The 22,373-nt window shown below is 34.8% G+C and overlaps 2 protein-coding genes across 4 annotated transcripts in view; both read left to right on the top strand.

Moving 5' to 3' along the window:
- LOC134846529 (neuronal acetylcholine receptor subunit beta-3-like) overlaps nt 1-10,044 on the top strand; it is a 74,385-nt gene extending 64,341 nt beyond the window's left edge. The window contains exon 10 of the mRNA XM_063863909.1: nt 9,333-10,044. Within this exon, the coding sequence (XP_063719979.1) occupies nt 9,333-9,610 (278 nt within the window). The 3' untranslated portion in view covers nt 9,611-10,044. The remainder of the gene's footprint in view (nt 1-9,332) is intronic.
- The window catches only part of LOC134846528 (jouberin-like), a 439,624-nt gene that overhangs the window by 52,527 nt on the left and 364,724 nt on the right, over nt 1-22,373 (top strand). The gene's annotated exons all lie outside the window — the stretch shown is intronic.

Below are 22,373 nucleotides of genomic sequence, written 5' to 3'. Positions count from 1 at the left end.
GATACCCTAGTGTTATAGTCAAGCATTCATGTGCCAGTCTATCATTTCAGCTGACAATTAATGTCTAGGGTATCGGACTTAATTGTTTTGTAGTTTTAGATACCCTAGTTTTATAGTCATACGTTGCTGTGGCAGTCTACCATTTCAGCTGAAAATTAATGTCTAGGGTATCCATAGACAGCTCTATTGCTTAATGATTTTGCAGTTATAGTCATGCATTCCTGTGCCAGTCTAAGATTCCAGCTGACGATTAATGTCTAGGGTATCCATAGACAGCAGTTTTAGATAACCTAATGTTATATTCATGCTTTCCTGTGCCTGTCTATCGTTTCAGCTGACAATTAATGTCTAGGGTAACCATAGACAGCAGTTTTAGATATCCTAGTGTTAAGTCATGCATTACTGTGCCAGTCTGCCATTTCAGCTGAAAATTAATGTCTAGGGTATCCATAGACAGCTCTATTGCTTAATGGTTTTGCAATTTTAGATACCCTAGTTTTATAGTCATGCATTCTTGCGCCAGTTTATCATTTCAGATGACAGTTGATGTCTAGGGTATCCATAGACACTAATTTTAGATACCCTAGTGTTATAGTCATGCATTTCGGGGCCAGTCTACCATTTCAGCTGACAATTAATGTCTAGGGTATCCATAGACAGCAGTTTTAGATACCCTAGTGTTATATTCATGCATTCCTGTGCCAGTCTACTATTTCAGCTCACACTTAATTTCTAGAGTATCGGATTAATTGTTTTGCAGTTTTAGATACCCTGGTGTTTTAGCCATGCATTTCTGTGCCAGTTTACCATTTCAGCTGACAATTATTGTCTAGGGTATCCATAGACAGCAGTTTTAGATACCCTAGTGTTATAGTCATGAGTTCCTGTGCCAGTTTACCATTTCAGCTGACTATTAATGTCAAGGGTATCGAACTTAATTGTTTTGCAGTCTTAGATACCCTAGTGTTAGAGTCATGCATTCCTGCGCCAGTCTGCCATTTCAGCTAAATATTATGTTATAGGGTATCCACAGACACCAGTTTTAGATACCCTAGTGTTATAGTCAAGCATTCATGTGCCAGTCTACCATTTCAGCCAAAAATAATGTCTAGAGTATCCATAGACAGCTCTATTGCTTAACGGTTTTGCAGTTTTAGATATCCTAGTGTTATAGTCATGCATTTCTGTGCCAGTCTACCATTTCAGCTGACAATTAATGTCTAGGATATCCATAGGCAGCAGTTTTAGATACCCTAATGTTACAGTCATGCATTCCTGTGCCAGTCTACCATTTCCGCTGACACTTAATTTCTAGGGTATCTATAGACAGCAGTTTTAGATACCCTAGTGTTATAGTCATGCATTCCCGTGCCAGTCTACCATTTCAGCTGACAATTAATGTCCAGGGTATCCTTAGACAGCAGTTTAGTTATAGATACCCTAGTGTTATAGTCATGCAGTCCTGTGCCAGTCTACTATTTCAGCTGACAATTAATGTCTAGGGTATCGGACTTAATTGTTTTGCAGTTTGAGATACCCTAGTGTTATAGTCATGCATTCCTGTGCCAGTCTACCATTTCAGCTGACAATTAATGTCTAGGGTATCCATAGACAACAGTTTTAGATGCCCTAGTGTTTTAGTCATGCATTCCTGTGCCAGTCTACCATTTCAGCTGACAATTAATGTCTAGGGTATCCATAGACAGCAGTTTAGTTTTAGATACGCTTGTGTTATAGCCATGCATTCCTGTGCCAGTTTACCATTTCAGCTGACAATTAATGTCTAGGGTATCCATAGACACCAGTGTTAGATACCCTAGTGTTATAGTCAAACATTCCTGTGCCAGTCTACCATTTCAGCTGACAATTAATGTCTAGGGTATCCATAGACAGCAGTTTAGTTTTAGATACCCTAGTGTTATAGTCATGCATTCCTGTGCCAGTCTACCATTTCAGCTGACAATTAATGTCTAGGGTATCCATAGACAGCAGTTTTTTTTGTTAAAGTTCGAAAACACTTGAAGTCAGTGAATAGGGCAAAACTTGTAGACAAACAACGATATCCGGCCGAAAGAAAAAAATTCTGAGGTTTTTTGAATTAATTATACTGCGCGCTTGAAATGTTTAAAATAATTTTTAAAATTGATCGAAGCAAGTAAGTTATGCAAAACTGAGGATTAATTCAAGCCGAGTGATCAAAAAACCCAATTTGGAGCACGGCAGTCTTATGAAGTATTTGGGAATTGCCCGAAAATGGAAAAATCATAATCAAACTTTCTGGACACTGAAACACATTTTGAAAATTTTTTGGAAACTTTCTTTGAGGCATCTTAGTTTAGACTGGAAGAAAAAAACAACCCTTCGTCAAATTCCCTCCCATTACTTTATGACGTACTGGCGGAAAAAAAATTTATTGGGTGGCTTAGCACCAGGGGTGCCCAAAAAAAAACAATAAATTATTTGTTTTTGTTGCACTACATACTTACTTGTACCCAATTATTGCAAAAGTATTGCAATTTTTTTAAGCTTATTTTCAAGAAAACAAGAACCTAAGCTTGTTAGAAAATATGACCGTTGCAACTAGTTTGTTTACAATCGCTTTGTTCGTTTTCAAACTGTTTGGCACTTGACCTTTCCCTTGCTCGAAATTATCCATCAGTTAGACTGTCAGCCGCAGTTTTTGGAGTGAAACATCGGTGTCAGAAATTTGGAGCTTCCATGAAAACAAATTCAGCAAAAAACTATGTTTCATTAGTTTTTTTGGATTATTTCAGTTATTGCAAAGATTATTTTAAACATCTCCGCAAAAAAAATTATTACAAGAAATCAAGAAATCAAGCTACGTTACAAGAAATCAAATAACTGAATTTCACAAGAGCAATTATTTGCGTTATTTTTGTTGGCATCTCTGCTTAGCTTGGAAAAAGTGTGATTCTTGGGACCTAATAAGTGTTAAAATAGCAAAAGCTTCAAGAAAATGGCTCCAATAAAAGTCTCAAAAGCTTCAAGAAAGATTGAAATAGAGTAAGAATCAATAATTAATTCAAACTGGCATGATCAGATTTCAGTAATTGTCAGAACTCAAATCACTAACTAAAAAATGAAAGTGTAAAAAATGTAAAGTGAAGTGTAAGAATATCTAAACTTCTTCCTATTATGAGTGACATACTCTCTAACCACTTCTCTTAATTCTTTTGAAAACAATGTGTAACCTCAGATAGCAACAAGTGTAGCCGTTTGCTGCGCAAGTAGCACAGAACGCTCCGATCATTTTCATAAAAACTTAAATGTATATATATATATATATATATATATATATATATATATATATATATATATATTTAAGTTTTTATGAAAATGCACAGCAAACGGCTACTCTTGTTGCTATCTGAGGTTACATAATCTGAGGTTACATATCTGAAGTTATATATTTTCGATTTTCTTCAAGTTAGTGTAGTTTTTAGTGCGTGGTGTTATTCGCGTAGAAATTTAAAGAGTTCGGTATTTATTCCAATATTTGTCTTCATGGCTACAAAAAAAATGAAACAAAAACTTTTTTAAAATTGTTTCCTAGTTTTGTACAATAATTTTTTTTAAAATACTTTTTGTCAAATAAGCGCTGAAAAAAACATCCACAGCTATTTTTCTTGATATTAAAATTCAGTTTTGTGAGCCTAATTTTTTTTTAAATTACTTAATTTCCATATAACGAACGTTGCTCGATCGCCTTTTTCTCTCGAAATTCAACTAAGGATTAACAAATGTAAGTCAGTTTTTAAATGGTTATATTTAAAACTTCTAAATGGCAATAGAAATTGTGGAACAAACAAGGAATCTCAGGGCAATGGGTTCGCAGTTTAGATAACAGGGAGTATCATCACGGATATCCACAGTGCACGGCGTTTTGTTTTATCAGAGCGAACGAATAGGCTATACTGGCTTAAAAGGCTCTAATATGATATACCACTCAACTCTCTCCGATGATTTTAGTGGTAGTTGATTTTGCGTGAATAACATAGAAAGAAAAACAATTAAAACACAACCGAAAACAAAGTCCCCCCTCCCCCATTTCAATAGTCGGAACAATAAAAACTAGTTTTTCCGCGTTTTCGCCACAATAATGTTTCGGCAAGTTTGAGCTTCACATCAACAAATTACTGGATTTCGCACCAACAAAGTACTGAATTCGCAAAACGTTTTTTGATTTCGCTACACTTATTCAACTTTGTTTGCCTTAGAGCTCCATTTTAAGAAAAATAGTCCAGACTTTTGTAATTGATGGGTTCGAGCGTCAGTTGCACAATGATGTCGTCCTTTATGTATGATAAAGAAGTCGAACGATGGAAGACTAATTTCAACCAATCACAAATGAATATTCAAAAGTCGCACAGACATCTTGAAAATTTGAAACTTGACGAACAAATCCGAACAATCAAATTTAAAAATGACCAACTGCAATTTAAGCGGGCAAATGAAATTTCAACTTTTACCAGATCTATGACGCATCTATGCAAAAAAAACAAACAAACAAAATTCAAATGATATCTGCTTGTTTTATACGGCAAAATTTATACTAGTAAAACTCATTTTTTTGATAATTTTCATTTTAATCTTGAATAAAAACGTTTTAGCGAATAGGGCGTCCAACAATTCTGATTGGAAAGTTTTTAGCATTCGGTCCCTCCATTGTGGGAGTATTACCCACCTAAAACTTTTTTGTAGGAATCAAGTGAGGGGCAAGATGGAAAGTGGAAATACAATTTCGTTCCCGGATAACCGGAAGTATTCAGTTCGCTCAAAGCCAAAAACCAATTGTCGATAAAATCAAGTTTTTTTATCTTATAAAATAAAGAAAGGCTCTCTCTCATTATAAGCCCCACAAACAAACAAGTTATTGACCCTAAAATTAAAAATTTTTATAATGAAGGAGGGGTTGCTTCAAACAATCGAAAATTCGATCAACCTTTTTTATTGGACCGGCCAAAAATCGGTCAATAATTTACAACTTATATAACACTGATGTTTTAATTAATTAATGGATAGCCAAATAAGTTTTGCTCATGAAAAAATTCGCGTTTTTATTGTTAACTAATTCCATGAAAGGAACGTTCTTACACACAGAAAAATTTTTAAATTCATTGATAATTTTGCTAGCTTAGTTTCGAGAAAAATCAATTATAATACTTTGATTGATCGGAGGTAAATTTTGTTGTTTCGGCTATCCGAGAATGCGATTTTGTGGGTTGGCACCGGAACCACACACTATTTTGTGCAACATTTGAAAACATTTTGTGTAAGGAAACGAAATTGATCTGCTGCATTTAACTAATCGCCATTCCTAATGATGTTTTTATTAAGTGTATTTCCTTTGCTAATTTTCCCCATTTAAGCATCTTTACAGAAAACCACCAGACTATTCAAGCCCACTTGAGCACCGAAAACGATAAATAGCCACTTTCTCTGAAACGTTTGACTGCAGCGCTGAATAAAACTCATTAAAAAAATTCGAAGATGTGTTATTTTTTCCCTTAAGAACATGTAGATTCCATACTAAAATGACTGCAACTTATTCACTCTGGTAGAATGACCTCTACTGTGGATATCTGTGATTCTATCCCTGTTATCCCATTTACGAATTCGTTGCCCTGAGATTCTTTGTTTGTTCCACAATTTTCAGTCATTATAGGGGCATAAAACTATCAAGAATGAGTCCCGCATATCTTTAATGTAAAATGAATCTGAATTGAGCAATTTCTCTTCCCCCCAAGTAAAAACGGTAAAATGCTACAAAAGACAAAGACGTGGGGGGAGATAGCTCAACTGATCAAAATGAGAAAGAAAATTAATTTTAATGGATTTTTGTGGTCTAAAACGTTGTCAATATAATTAATTCCTATGCCGCCCCCAGACAAAAAAATTCCATGTCGCCCTTAAGCAAAAAAAACAGGATTGCTCGTATCAGGGCGAAGCCCTGAATGTTCCGATTACCTGTTAAGGTATATGGAGCAGTAATAACGTAGAAAAATATTATAAAAAAAATAAATTAAAATTTTTTGTTCAAATTTCAAATTTTTTGTAGAAAAACATCCTCCACATGCCATACAAATTACAAAGTGGATAGATTTTGCTCCTATTAACACATCAATTATGGCAAATAAGCTTCTTTCAACCAATTTGGAACGATTTCTAAGACGGATTAAATCTCCGCTTACGCATTAATAGCGCGAAATATATCGCGCGTTAATTAACCCAACTTGGCCAAATGTGCAATCTTTAAACCCCCATAAGTTTACGAAAAATGATCACAGGTGAAATATCTTTTCAATATTAGGCTCAAGACACTAAAACCTTTCGATTGATAAAAAAAATTCGGTCAAAAATGACTATAGTTTAAAAGTCGAAATTTGTCTGAAGAAAAAAAAACCCACCCCGAGCCCAAACATTCCGTTACTTTCGTAAAGTCGGAACAATAAACTCAATTACAATCAATTATACTTCCTTTCATCCGAAAAAAGCGCCAGGGGCGGCGAATTTGGGGAGGACGGGGAGGGACGGGATCGGACGCCTCTTCTCAGGAATTCGTTCCCTGCCGTCCCAAAGGGTCACCCTTTGTACAATGTTGAGATATCCATTTTTGCTGACGGAGATATCCATTTTTGGTGATTTTCTGAGAAGCCTTCGGTGCAAATATATACTAATTTTGAAAAAAAGCGCGCCGAAAAAACGCAATTTTTTGGTAAGAATTTTTCAAAAAAGTGCCCAAAAAAGCCAGTTTTAGCCTACATTTTCAAAATTTTGCATACAACGCATAAAGTTTGGCCAAAACAGGATCTTTTGAGTGCTTTAGGAGATCTCGAAAATCAATTTTGTCGACCAAAAAAAGGCCGAAAAAATTTTCGAACTTTTTTTTGAAAATCACCAGCCCCCTTCCCACCCCCCTCGAGAAAATCCGAGATCCGCCCGTGCAAAGCGCAGCTATCAACATGAAATTTAACATTAAATGTTTTTGTATAAACGGCATGAAGTGTTTTTGCAACGTTAAAATTTAGAATAAAAAATCCATTGTTTTCAAAAATTCCTTCCTAACAGATGCCTGTTTAGTGGAATCCCTCATACGCGAAGAACCGAATGCGCGAAAATAAAAATCAGCCAATCAGATTTCAGTAATCTAAAATTTGGAAAGAAAAATAAACACTTCCAGGGACTGAATATTGATATTGGCCGAATATAAAAACGGCAGAAATATGCAAAATTTTCAAATTGTCACTGACCACCGCCGAATTGGAACAAATTTTATATTTCAAGGGTTTCGTTATGAAAGATGCAACATATTGCTTCATTTAATTCATTTGAATTGAATGGCAATTGCTTCTTTTTGGAAATTGATTTTCGGCTAATTTTGTTTTCGGTCCTTCGGTCACGAGTTTTTTCCGCGCATTCGGTCCTTCGCGCATGAGAATAGCCTCCGCCTGTTTATTACTTGCATTTAACTTTTTAGTAAAGGAAATCATCATTTATTAACCTTTGTTGGATTGATCTGGGGCTAATAAATCTTAAGAAGGAAACATAGGAAGGTTCAGTGTGTGATTTTGTTCACGCAGCCATGCAATCAAGCCAGATCAGCTCACGTGATCCATGCATGCCACACTAGTGGCTTTCGAGTTTTGATTCGAACTGCAAAAATATCAAATAATTTTTCCTTCTCGATATCTCGAGGAGAACTTGAAATCAAACTTTGATTTCAACATGATATACTTCGAAAACGCTGGTAGTTTATCTGTGAAAAAAATGTTACGTAAAATAACTCGAACTCAAAGTTCTTTACTGAAGTCGATAAGCGCGGCGACAAATGGTCAAAAAGGACAACTAGCAGTGACGAAAAATTAACAGTTTGCAAGCGACAAAACTTAGATAAAAATCTCATCCAATTGTCCGGTGTTAAGCGCGCTATAACCGCCAGGTGTTTTCAGTTTTTGGCGAGCACTCAACACAAATCAGCCCCTATGCAGCATACCACTTGAAACCCGTACAAATTGTCACAGATGCGTGTTCTCTCTTTTTCCAAAAAAAATGCGAATTGTCGCTTTCGATGAGTTGTTTCTTTTTCGGAAAAAAGCGAATTTTTGACCAGTTGTAGTGTCACAACATTTTTGACATTTCGTATGTAATTTTTTAAGCAAGATCTTGCTAGATTCATGCAAAACGTTGCAAGATAACCGTAATTTAAAATAAACGTAGTTTTGTAAAACTTAAAAAAAGTTCCAGCCAAACCAATAGCCAGACATGTATCAAAAAAGCATCTTTCAGCAACTTATCTAAGAAAAAACAGCCAGCTAGATCAGGGGCGGATCTAGGATTTTCTCGAGGGGGGGGGGGGGGGCGGATATTTTGTCGACCTTTTTTTAGGTCGACCGAAATAAATTTTCGAGCTCTCCCCAAGCCCGGTTTACTCCCTGTTTTGGCCAAATTTTCTGAGCCGCAGGCAAAATTTAAAAAAAAGTCCACAAAAGGCGTTTTTAGGCACTTCGCGTTTTTTCGGCGCGCGCTCCCCCCTCAAAATTAGTATATATTGGCGCCAAGGGCGCCTTTAGAAAAATTTCAGGGTCGGTCGGCCAGAAATGTATTTCTTAAAAAGTACCAAAGGGGGACCCTTTGGGTCGGCAGGGTCGAATCCCTGAGGGGGGTGGGGCGTCCGCCCCCTCCCCCCTAAATCCGCCCCTGAGCTAGATACTAAACCACAATAAAAAACGTTCACTAGAATTGCTTTTTGAGGTGAGCCTTCAAAGTCGGGTCGTCAGGCCTTCAATCATGTAGTTTTCTCCAGCTCGGTCTGCATCCCTTTTAAAAGTTTTTCACTACAGCAAATTGACGTTCAATACCAAAAATTGAAAAGTTAATTGCAGGAAACTTGCGAGACTCTTGCAAGATAAACGTATGTTGCCAAGACACTGACAAGATAAATAAATATTAGCGATTGGCTACAGGGTATTCTTGCTACAATATTTGGAGCAGTTCACGGCTGCCTCCATCATTAACACGTCCCTGCCAGACAGAAAAAGAGTTTTTAGTTTTCACATATTAATTTTAAGATTAAGGTGATCAGAACATACTTTATTTTGAAAAAGTCATATTTTCGAAACTCACCTTTCTATTGTTTTTGTCAAATTTTATTGCCACTGACATCAAACATAGAAAATAGTCTAAAAAGTTGTTTTGCAAATAGATAAATGAAGCAATTCGAAAAAATAGAACCTTTAAAAAACGTCTATTTCTGTTTTTTCAAGCACTAGTTTAATCTATTTTCTCTAATAACTACTTTATAACTTTTTTAGACGGAGTGCTGGACGCCACGCCCTTCTTGAGCAACGGCTTCGACAAAGTCATCGCCCAACTGGCCAAACTTGAGAAACTGTGTGAGGGGATCATGTACGACAAGCAGCGGGACAGACGCCGCAATGCTGTCATCCGAGACTGGCAGTACTTGAGTCGCATTGTGGACCGACTGAGTGCCATTCTGTTCGTACTACTCACCACCACTCTCAGTTTCTACTTCATTCTGACTGCCAAGTACGGCGAGCCAGATTTGCCAACCGACAAACCCTACTACTGATATAGACAGGAGGACCACATGAGAACAAAAAAAACTAGATGTAATTCAGAACTTCTAACAAATTAAAAGCTGATGGAACGCAGCTAAACACAAAAATATTGAAATCGTACTGAATTTAGTACTTCCATTTAACAATATGGAAAATGTTAAATAGATCTCAATGATTCAGGGGCGGATCTAGGATTTTCTCGAGGGGATTAGGGCGGCTCAATGTTTTTTTTTTAAATCTGGTCGACTTTTTTCACGTCGACCAAATTGATTTTCCGAGCAAATCCAACCCCCCCCCCCCCTAAATCCGCTACTGCAATGATTCATACATAGGTGATGTTCGAGCCGCGGTGTTCACTATAACTCTTATTTCACGGAGAGCGAATGAATGGTTTCCCTTTTGAATGCAATTCTATGCAATATATTACAAAATTAGTTGCGTTTGACTCCTGTTGGAATATTCAACAGCAAAAGAGGGCAAAAAAACTGGAGACTTACTAAGGAAACGGGAGAGGTAATGAGGGCCACGATTTTTACCCAGCTTTTAGACTATGAGGCTGATGCAATTCATCTTATGGAAAACAGATTTTAAATTAGTTTATTTTTCAGCCAAGTATAAAATGATGGGCAACTGCGACCGTGGTGATATTAATGATGCTCCCAATTATCGCCAGGGCATTCAAATATCTATTTTTAACAATATTTTTCTTCTTTACAAATATCAAAATCATTAATTCAAAAATTCTTTTGAAAAATGATATTTTGTCAAAACAAGGCGGCCAATTTTTATATGTGCAACGAATCAAAAACCTTTTGCTTTCTACCTTTTTCTTGATGAGTTTGTAAAATTATATATATCCAAACAATATGGTTGAGGGAGGATTTTTAAGGGGTGAATAACTATATAACTTCTCATGTTTTATTTGAGTTAAATCTAGAATAGAACAAGACTGCTCGTATCAGGCTGAAGCCCTGAATGTTCCGACTGCCTTTTAAGGTTTATGGAGCAGTATTAACCAACAAAAATTAATGTAAAAAAATAAAACTTGTTTTCTTCTGAAATTTGAAATAGATGGACTTTCCTAAAAGATAGATTCGCTTCTTGCAACAAATCAATAATGGCAAATTAGCTTCTTTCAACCAATTGGGAACAATTTGTAAGACAAATTATATCTCCGCTAAAAATGGATAGTTAAAAAGTCAAAATTTGCACAAATATTTTGTTACTTTCGTATCGAAAGTCGGAACAAAAATATGTGAGAGTCAGTTATGTAACTTTTCTACTCCTTCAGATATAACTTCTCTGCTCGTACTGAAGTTTCCATCATAATCGTTTAACAAGACTGCTCGTATATTAGGGCAAAGCCCTGAATGTTTCGACTGCACTTAAGGTCAGCTGAAAAGTTTTCTTTCGGTTGAATAATTGACGAAATAGTTGAGAAAAAAGAAGAATTTTCTTTTTAATGATTTTTTATTCATCTTATGCCCCCACACGATAAGTAAGGTACTGAGGGTGTCTTTAGAGTATCGCATTGTGATAATAGGATTAAAATGCTGGCCTCAATTCAATTTGAAACGTATTAATTTGCTTCTTACGCGTGTTATAAGTACGCAATATATCGCACTTTAAATATCTCAAATTGGCCAAATTAACAATTTTTAAACGCTCGTAATTTTACAAAAAATGATCACAGATGAAACTCTTTTAAAAAATTTGAGCTAAAAGTGACAAAATCTCTCAGATGGTAACAAAAAATTCCGTCAAAAACGCTTCCGGGTTGAAGTCACAGAGAAAATCATTACTTCTCCAGAAACTTTTTAGTAAAATATCAGTTCTGTTTCAGATTCTGGCAATTGGCAAATTAACTCTGATTAGAGATAAACCAGCGACAAAAAACCCAGTACTGTAACAGTACTGAATCAGTGCTGCTACAGTACTGTTTTTATTCTGCTTTTTTTTTTCTGACCAGAATAAAATAAGAGATTTTGTTCTGATAATTCTCTGATCAGAAAAAATCAGAGATATTGTTCTGTTATATCTATGATCAAAAATCGAATAAAAAAAAAGTAAAAATCTTAAAAACTACAAATATCCGCGCCTTGACAGAAACATGATTTCAATGAAGTTATTTGGTTGGGCTGATTTCAAAAACATTTTCGGCCATCTTATTGAAGATTTATTTGGGATTTTCTGAGAAAAATTTTAAGGAAATGTCGGTATTAAAACTCAATTATAAAATAATTAAAAGCTAGGCAAATTATGATTTCGACAATTTTTGAGTTTATTTCTAGCTGTGAAAGGATGCATCATTTTAAAAAGAAAAACTTTTTCAATTTTTTACAAAAAAAGTGCGACATTTTTTTCTAAAAATTTAAGGTTAAGTTAATGGTTTTTTGATTGGAACGACACGTAACAAAACTTGGAAATCAAATCGAAATTTAGTAAAAAAAATTTTCAGTTATAATTTATAACAAAAAGAAATTAAATAGTACTGTAACAGTATTGTTACAGTTCTAGAACAGTACTAGCAAATTTTTTCCTGTTCAATCTCTTGGTCAGATGAATAACAGAGTAAAATCCTGAGGCAGGAGTGCTGCTGTAAATGGTGATGTAAACTCTGATATAGGACTGGTTTTTGGTTTTTGTTGTTTCTGTTGAACAGTACTGATAAACTTCTGTGACTTCAACCCGGGATTAGTCAACAAGTCGAAAATTGACTGAATAAAAAAAATACGCCAAGCATAAGTAATCCGCACTTTCTTCGAAAGTCGGAACAGTTAACTTTAGGACCACGAAATCTATTATAACTCATCAGTTTCAAAGAAGATATATTGATTATAATACATTCAAAACCTAATAAATGTTTGTTCCAAATCTTCTGCAAAACTTTTTCTGCATTACTGACAGCCTACTCTATTTCTAAATTTACTCACCTGTTCTTTATTGTTTCATAGCAATAACCTCACATTTTAATACCCATCTTCTCTTTTTTACCTCCAAATTACACCACATACATACTCACCATTGCCGCCAACCTCAACACTCACTGCCATTTTTACATCCACCTTTGCAACCTCCCTCAAACTTAGGCTTCCCACTCTAACCCCCCCCCCCCCTTGAACAAAAGAATCAATGAACGTATCCAATGAACCAGTGCGTCATATTTTTGTTTTATTTCTAGAAATGTAGTCTCTAAAACTCTTCGAACCAACAGGACCAATGAGTATTTTGTAGTTTGATTTACATAATTGATCAGCGCTAGGTATTTCATTTAGCCTTAAACTCATTCAACTGGTAATTTTTTGGAAGTCGTTTCAAATTAGAATCAAGATAAGCAAACTCGGAAGACACATATAGTTTGAAACTTTGAAGTGAAGAAAACGTTTTTGGAAAAAGTGACTTGAGTACAACCAAAATGATGACAGCAAAAAAAAACCGCCGTTGGTTCTACTGTAAGACATTCGCAGATCTTTGTTGCACTTTTCTTTCAGAATTATATAAAAAAAAGAAACATACGCAATTATGAATATTTATCATTACCATAAAAATTGGAAAATTAGATAAAAAATTCTTAAACTTTGATTTTAAAGGAGTTATAAGAACTAGAGGGAGGGCTTCTAGTTTTAAGTTATCAAACCCCTAATACAAAATAGTCCCACCAAATTGGTCTGAAATGATTCATAATTATCATTTAGCTTTAAAAAAAATTAATTTAAAAACGAAATGGCCTGAAATTTAAAAAAAAAGCGGTCAGACATGCTTTTGAGCTGCTGAAAGAGTTTTCGAAAAAAAAACTTTTTGAAAATATAATTAATTAAAAAATTTGAGGGTGTTCAGCAGTGCCGAAACTGTAGAAGTTTTCAACAGGGTCAAAATTGAATAATTTTGCATTTCGTGACAAATGAGTAATAACCAAAAACACCAACTTAAAGTCATTAAAATCAATAAAAACAGCAATGTCGCCAATGTTATTGCAAGCACAGCAGAGAAAATTTTCACCAGTGCTTGATAACTATCAAAAATTTGTATCAGCACATCAAATTTGTCATAAATTTTTAAACCAATGTGGGGAAATGTTTTTAACAAAAATATTCATTCTGTCTGACAAAGAAAATCTGAAAACAACAACTACCAGCATGACATTGTAATTTGAGTTAGTAAAATTTTCTGTCATTTAATTCTAGAGAGCACCAAGGCTACTCGTGTATCAGAGCAAAACTTTAAGTGTTCCAACCGCACTTTAAAGCCAAATTAAATTTTTCTTGGTTGAATGATTGACGAAAAAATGAAAACAAAAAAAAAGGTTTTTTTCTTTTTTTAAAGCTTTTCATTGTTTTCAACCCCCCAAACGTTATGTAAAACACGAACATTGTGTTTAGCTTCTTGATTTTCAAACGACTAAACTGCTGACCTTAATTTAATTTGGAATGCATAAATTTGCCGCTTACGATGTAGTAATAACGCAATATGTCGCGCGTTAATTATCCCAAATTGGCCAAATTAGCAATTTCAGACGCCCGTAATTTTACAAAAAATAATCGCAACTAAAATATATAACTTTTGAATTCAAGCTCAAGACTACAATGTTTTTCAATTTGTATAAAAATATGCTCAAACACCCTCAGTGAAAAATCAAAAGCTGATTGAATAAACAAAACCAACACAAGCATAAAAATTCCGCACTTTCTTGGAAAGTCGGAACACTTTTGTTTGACTAAGCTTGGAAATGTATTGGCTCAAAGTTTATTAAATACTCCACTAGGCAGACCAATGAGTTATCAAATACAGCTTACAATTTACTTATTTATAATTGAAAAGGCTGTCAAAAAGATATTATAACAATTTTTGCGATGTTCAATTGTATACGCACTCATTGTTAAAAACAAAATTACAAAAAAAAATCAAAAAACAAGGCACTTAAACAATTTTCATTTGCTGGCTGAGCTTTTAGTTTCATCATTCATCACGTGACTACTATTCCGACCTTCAAAGACAGTGACAAAATTTTGTGCTCGGGGTGGTTTTTCTCGAGACCAATTTAATAATATTAATAATTGTAGTTTCTGCTGGTCGCAGAGGATCTGTAAAAGGATATCCAGCCCGTCTACGCATATACTGTTTTCCCACATTCTGTTTTTTTTTGGGCGGAGCTTTTTTGCAACTCAAGGCTGTTTTTCTGCGTCTAGAACTTTCATGTGATACTATTGCAACCAAATCAGGTATACCTGCAGTAGACCTGGAGCTAGAGATCAAGCGAGAACTCGTCCTACAATCTCTGCCATCGCAGAGGGGCAATTACACAGATCTGATTTAATGCATCCTAAAAGCTTCATCATGAAATGAAAACAAACAATTAGGAGGATATTGATTTCCGGGTCAGGGTGCTTGACTTAAGTTTCGAGTTTGAAGGTGGAAAAGGATCGGTTTTTCGACTCAAACCCGCGGTCGAGAAGCAGTTTAAAGTCGAGCAAAAAATTGAGACGTACCCATTTTTAGTCAAGAAAGTCGAGAAATAACTCAATCACTGTCGGGACATACCCAATTTCGCTCGAGAAAGTCGAAGCAGACAGAAGTCGAGTACAGTCGAAGCATACCTGAATGCCGAGAAAAACATCAAGCACAGTCAAAATATAGGTCGAAGAACATCAAAATACAGGTCAAGTGGAACCAAAACTTTTCAAAACTTAATTTTTTTTGAAAATTTTTAATCAATCTCAAATTGAAAATTAACCAAAAAAAACTCAGAAACGACATCAGTAAGAGAATTGAAATCGGCAACAAAAATCTTAGGATAATTGTTTAACAATTAATTAGAAGTTTCAGGGAAAACCCTTCAATTTGTCGAGATCTGAGGCTTTCTGTGACGAGACAAAGTTATTTCGTCGAAGTTTTCTCAAAAATCAGTATCCAGATTAACAGTTCTAATTCAGATTTCTGAAAAAAATTGAATGTAAAAACGGAAAATTCAATTTGTTAAAATTATTTTTTCCAAGGCAAAAATTTTGCATTCCGCAAATTCTTATAGGTTTTTTTTTGCGGTTCAATCATCGCAAAAATCATTTGAAAAGCATATATTACCATTTGTTGTCAATTTACCCATGTTATTTGATGGATTGGAAAGTCGAGAATTTTTGAGCAGAGTCACAAAACACCCATTATTGGTCGAGAAAGTTGAAGCATTGGTTGAGCACAGTGAAAACACAGGTCGAGCACATCCTTAGTTTTCATTCAAAGTTCTTATTTTTTCACTAGTTTTCTAAGGTGGAAACTTAGCGTACATACATACATGCATGGATACATACAGACATGCATACATATATTATTATTTACCCATATATCGAAAAAATATTGGACTTCTCGGTTTTGGTAACTACTTTAAGAACGTCAAATGACGTTACCTTCAGGGTTTTAAAAGCTACAAAAACTTAATTGTTCTTTTTTACATTATCTTCAGTTTTCAGGCATTTTTGCCATTTCAAGCTTACCAAAAAGTGCAACGGTTTTTAATCAAATTCATGCATCTTTCAGGAGATATGTGAAAACTTATTAGAAAATCTCAAATATCTCAATTTACTGCTTCACACTTATGTTCCCTTTTCCGAAATTAAAAATAGGGTAACTGTGCTTGATAGCATTTAATTTATCAAAATGTATTACCCCCTACCTTTGACTGGTTTCGCGTAACTTCTCGGAAGTTTTGATGTGATGAGATCCAATGCAGAGAAGATTTTAATTTTCATCAATTAGGGTGACGTTAGCCAGGTTAAAAGTTAACACTTTTACTAATTTTTTATATAGATAACTTTATTGGGATAAAAATACGAAACCACTTCACAGTTTTTTTTGTGTCTAGCAATGGCGACTCCAATTTTTTAAAGAATTTATTATAAGAAAACGTTTTATCTAAATAATTTAGAGTAACCCAATAGAGTACCCTTATAGTGAACATATTCTTACAGAGCTAACGGTACTATCTTCTGTCCTCTGTATTATTCGTGAACACCAGGACGGCAGAATTTACTCTCTGACTTGAACAAAATCAACACAGCTAATACAAGCTTTTGTTTTTCTCTCTCTTTGAATTCTTTGCAAAAGATCCATTTACGTATATGGTATGATAAGGTTTAGAAATATTATGAATTTTCGAAAAAATGTATGATGTCACTGTCTTCAAGACTATCTCTTGATGCTTTTGAAAAAAGTATCCGAGCGTTGAGACGTGAAAAAAAATCTGAAAACGTAAGTTTTTCCTCAGCCTCAACAAAAAGTGATGCCATAGATTGTTAGGTTGGTTTTAAAGGGAGACAAACTTAATAATACAAAAAGAACTTTCTTTTTTCATTAAATTTAAATATTTATTGACTGCACCCTTTTTTCCTAATGAAAGCTAACAACTAACCTTGTGTTTGCAAGAGCAAGCTAATTTGCATGACCGCAGGCACATATTACCATAATCAAATTTGGCTGCTGTTTATCGTTTATGTGATGCTGATGGCGGCGTTTAAAATCTAGATAAATGGTCGTAGACAATTTAAAAAAGCTAGAAACTATGATGAAGCATTTGATTATACTTGATGAACTAGTACATCTTTTTGATTGAAAATGGCTGGTGCTCTTTTAAAGCGGAAGTCGAATTGCAATTATTTATAATCAATATAATGTGTCTAGAGATTACATGATTAGGTTTTCCAAATCAATTTACCAGGCTTGTTAGTTTGTTTTTATGGTTGAACTAGCTACATCACTTTTCAAGATTGGGTTTGAGTTGACTGAATAACTGGTATAAGGATGTTCTTCACTAATAGCGCAAATTGATCTCCAAGTTTTCATTGCTTCTCGAAAACCTTAGTTTTCACTGTATTTCTACTCAAACTAGTTAGCAGTTAAGGGCGACAAAAAATTTTGTCAATACATTGGAAAAAAAGCAACTCCATTTAGGCGTTTTAAAAATTAAGCTGACAGACCTTGAATTGGGCGCGAGTCCTGGTCACGGTTCTTTGTTTTTTTTTGCTATTTGCACTCGGTCAGTACTACCTGCTTTTAGATCTTCGTTATCAACTTTGCGACTCACATGAACTCCAATTGCAATCAAACCCTAACGTACCGCTCATTATTCATCCGCGCTACTATCTGTCCGAAGCGCGTTACATTGTTTAAAGCAACATTTAAACTTTCGAACCACATCCAAAGTTCACAAAAAAATACTAAATAAATGTTGCTGTGGGGTTGTTCGGCTTAAGTCCCTTAAGGGAGGCGAAACAGCCTAATATAAAGGTGCAATATCAATCATTTGTGAGATATTGCAGACAAGTTTAATTAAAAGATTTCAAAAATTTCAAGTCAATCAAAAAAATCTGAACTGGCTTATCTTGGACTCAAACTGGCTCTTCTGGTACTTCGATCAATTGTTTTACGTTTGCAATATGAGCTTCTGATATAGCCACAAAATGCAGTGAAGCAAATAGTAGAGATTTATTATGAAAGGATATGAACTCATTTGAATAACGGAGAAAACAAAAATGGAAATGTTTTATTTCTTAAAAACCAAACTGAGCAACTTCCATTTTGTTCTATAAGAAACAACTGATCAAACGAGTCATACCACTGAAAACCGCTGAACGCTTTTAGTTTTGGAGAAATGAGGGCTTCATTTCGATGAAAATTGAACATATGTTTGGCAATAGAAATGTGTTCTCGGTTTGTGAGTAAACGACAGATACACTAGACTACCGACCTTTCTGAACAAGCCAAATTGAAAATTTTGACATTTTTCACTTCTAAAAAATAAGAATGATGGGACAAAAATGTGTACAAAACTTCGCTTCCTATTTGTATTGGAATCTGTTCATCCAGCGTGTGGAACTAAAACAAATCAGCTCATCTATGAAGAAAAATAGGATTAGACCTTAAAATTTCTCAAAAGTTGATACTTGTTTACTTTGTTACCTACCCTCCTGTCCCGGGAAAAATGGGATATCTCCCAGGAAAGTGAATGGAAACTCAATTTTCAATTTTGTTTTTCCCTAGCTAGCAAATAATTAATTAAACAACCCGAGGAAGAAGAAGAGTATTTTGCGAGGTCGTCATTTTCAGGGTCAAAAGCATAACCTTAAAAGCTCGCTGTGGTTCGTTAAAAATGGAATGAACTCGCGCGCTGCGCCCACTCAGATACAAGGGTGGCAAAAAACGCCGAACACCAATTGACTTGAGAAAATGAAATAGCTTCAGAAGCGGATCAAGGCCTTTTTTCGAGAGAAGGATTTTCAGATATTTTTTTAAAAAGTGTCGGTTTTCTCAGGTCGACTAAGTTATCTTTCTTGAGGTTTTTCCAATAACTTGAAAATTGATTGACTAGAAATCTGCTCCATTTTTAGAAAAAAAATTGAAAAAAACTTCACAAAAAGTAGGCTCTACTCTACGTTTACTTTGTCCAATAGAAGATTTAAAATATGAAAATAAACAACAAATAAATAGGAAACTACAAAAAAAAGTTTCACGAGGAAATGGAGCTTTTCATTTCAGAACTCCACTCGAACGTTTACTTGTTAACTACAGAACCGCGCTCGAGAAAACCTGAAAACTCTTATAAGTGAAAATTCTTATCGTTTTACTTATTTTTGCCATTTGATTTTAAGCTTGCCATAATCAATTAAGTTAGCAGTCAGTCCTGATTGTCAGCAAAAAGTTACTCCGTTTGAGTACAATTTTGTCACTGTTCATCTGATATTTCAATTGTTACCAATTCACTTATTTTAACTTTTTGTTTGATTTCTGTTCAATGTTTTAGCGTGAGCATCAGATATTTGTATCGAATGAAATCAAGCAAAAACAAACGAATCGAGCATGAGAAGAACCCCAAGGTTTCGGCAAAGCCAAATAATGTACACCCCTACTCCCTGAGAAGAGCGGAGCGACCTATTCCAATTAGCAATCATAGCAAAACAGACTATCAAAATCGATCTTTTGCTAAATCAAATGGATAAAGTTCCAACAAATCCGCCATTTGAAGAAAAAAGTATCTGAGAATTGAGACGTGAAAAAAAAACTGAAAACGTAGTTTTTATTCAGCCTCAACAAAAAGTGATGCCATAGATTATTAGGTTGGTTTTAAAGGGAGACAAACTTAAAAATAAAAAAAATGTTCTTTTTTCATTAAATTCAGGTATTTTTTGACTGCATCCTTTTTAACTAATGAAAGCTAACAACTAACCTTGTGTTTGCACGAGCAAGCTAATTTGAATGACCGCAGGCACATATTACAAGTGAGTTTATAAGTAAAAATTTTTATCGTTTTACTTATTTTCGCCATTTGATTTTAAGCTTGCCATAATCAATTAAGTTAGCAGTCAGTCCTGATCGTCAGCAAAAAGTTACTCCGTTTGAGTGCAAATTTGTCACTGTTCATTTGATATTTCAACTGTTACCAATTCACTTATTTTTTTGTTTTTTTGTCTGATTTCTGTTCAATGTTTTAGCGTGAGCATCAGATTTTTGTATCGAATGAAATCAAACAAAAACAAACGAATCGAGCATGAGAAGAACCCCAAGGTTTCGGCAAAGCCAAATAATGTACACCCCTACTCCTTGAGAAGGGCGGAGCGACCTATTCCAATTAGCAATCATAGCAAAACAGACTATCAAAGTCGATCTTTTGCTAAATCAAATGGATAAAGTTCCAACAAATCCGCCAGTTAAAGAAAAAAAGTATCCGAGCGTTGAGACGTGAAAAAAAACCTCAAAAATTGGTTTTTCCTCAGCCTCAACAAAAAGTGATGCCATAGATTATTAGGTTGGTTTTAAAGGGAGACAAAATTAATAATAAAAAAATGTTCTTTTTTCATTAAACTTAGGTCTTTATTGACTGCATCCTTTTTTTTACTAATGAAAGCTAACAACTAACCTTGTGTTTGCAAGAGCAAGCTAATTTGAATGACCGCAGGCACATATTACAAGTGACTTTTTAAGTGGAAACTCTTATCGTTTTACTTATTTTGGCCATTTGACTTTAAGCTTGCCATAATCAATTAAGTTAGCAGTCAGTCCTGATCGTCAGCAAAAAGTTACTCCGTTTGAGTGCAATTTTGTCACTGTTCATCTGATATTTCAACTGTTACCAATTCACTTATTTTAACTTTTTGTCTGATTTCTGTTCAATGTTTTAGCGTGAGCATCAGATTTTTGTATTGAATGAAATCAAGCAAAAACAAACGAATCGAGCATGAGAAGAACCCCAAGGTTTCGGCAAAGCCAAATAATGTACACCCCTACTCCTTGTGAAGAGCGGAGCGACCTATTCCAATTAGCAATCATAGCAAAACAGACTATCAAAATCGATCTTTTGCTAAATCAAATGGATAAAGTTCCAACAAATCCGCCAGTTAAAGAAAACAACAACGAAAAAAAAAAACAGATATTATGAGAAACGCAATACTATCACAATAGACAAAATGACAAAGAAAAATGGATTGCACAGAAAGCAGAACAAAAAAAATAACATCAAGGGCTCGTAGGAACTAGAAAAAAGTTCAGGTCAATGCTGTATCTTTCCCTCAGAACCGAAGGAAAGAGGGTTTTTAGTAAAAAAAAAAACTTCAAAACGAAATTTCATTGCAACGAATTTAATGAGAACTCAAAACTTGAAACAAATGAACTACAAACGTGACCTTTGGAAGACTCAGGTTATTCAAAAGAAAAGGAAGAGCCAGTGGGTCTCTTGAGCAACTCTCGGCCGCCATTGCAGAAATAACGAAGAAATGCGACATATCCAGCGGATAAAATGAGTGGATAACAGATATTTTCATTGATAACACAAAAAACCATAAAATTATGATAGTAGAAACTATGATAGTATGAAACTATGAAAAACCATTGTTCATCTGAATTAGAGACAAGTAATCCCAAATCTTCCGGCAATTTTATACATAATAATAGTGTTAGTCAATTTGATGCCAAGAGAGAACCCGACTTGAACCTTGAGTCTAAGAATCCATATATGAAATACTGAGGAGCATTTTCTTAAGGACACGTTACCATCTGTCCGGCAAATCTCGCTATCTTCCAAACCTGTATATATGAAGACCACTTCACCATGAATTGTGAAAGTAATAAAAAAAAACATTATCAATAACTAAAATGTAAATATCACAAATGAAAAAATGTAATTTTTTTTGATCAGGTACAATGAAAATGTTCGATATGGGCGTCTATGTTCCTTTTTGGAGAGACGCAGGTGGCACTATTATAACTGACTGACTGGGTCGTGGCTATATGTGATTTGGGCTCTTATGTACCCGATGATATAAGCTCTGTTGAAGACAAACTCTTAAAATTGAAATTGGGTGGAGAAATCAAAAGCTAGAAAATGCAACTAGGACTAGTTTACGAACCCAATCGTTATAACTAGGCCAAATGACAACTCAATAAAAGTAATATTGAACTCGAAATTCATGAAAAATTAAATCTACAAAAACAAATATCATATGCATAAATTTTAGGAGCTTGTAAAGTATCAGAAAAACTCCACTGATTGTGTTTTAAAAACTGTTTCAATTGCATCAAAATTAAGGCGTTCACTTTGCGAAACACTTTACTAATTAACTAGAGATGCCGGCAGTACATGTACTACTGGTACGGTTCAGAGCTCGAAATAATTTCAAAACACACAGCCCTATACTCTGTTCTTTCAATCAACCATAGCAATAAACATATCAAAGCAGATTAACTCGCTGGGTCGATAGATCATTTTCCTTCACTTTTACAATCAATCTTTTACCG

This window comes from Symsagittifera roscoffensis, chromosome 5 (genome assembly GCF_963678635.1).
Source record: "Symsagittifera roscoffensis chromosome 5, txSymRosc1.1, whole genome shotgun sequence".
In the NCBI taxonomy this organism is placed as follows: Eukaryota; Metazoa; Xenacoelomorpha; order Acoela; family Convolutidae; genus Symsagittifera; species Symsagittifera roscoffensis.
Note: the sequence above shows the minus strand (reverse complement) of the source record. Positions and strands in the feature narration are given on the sequence as shown.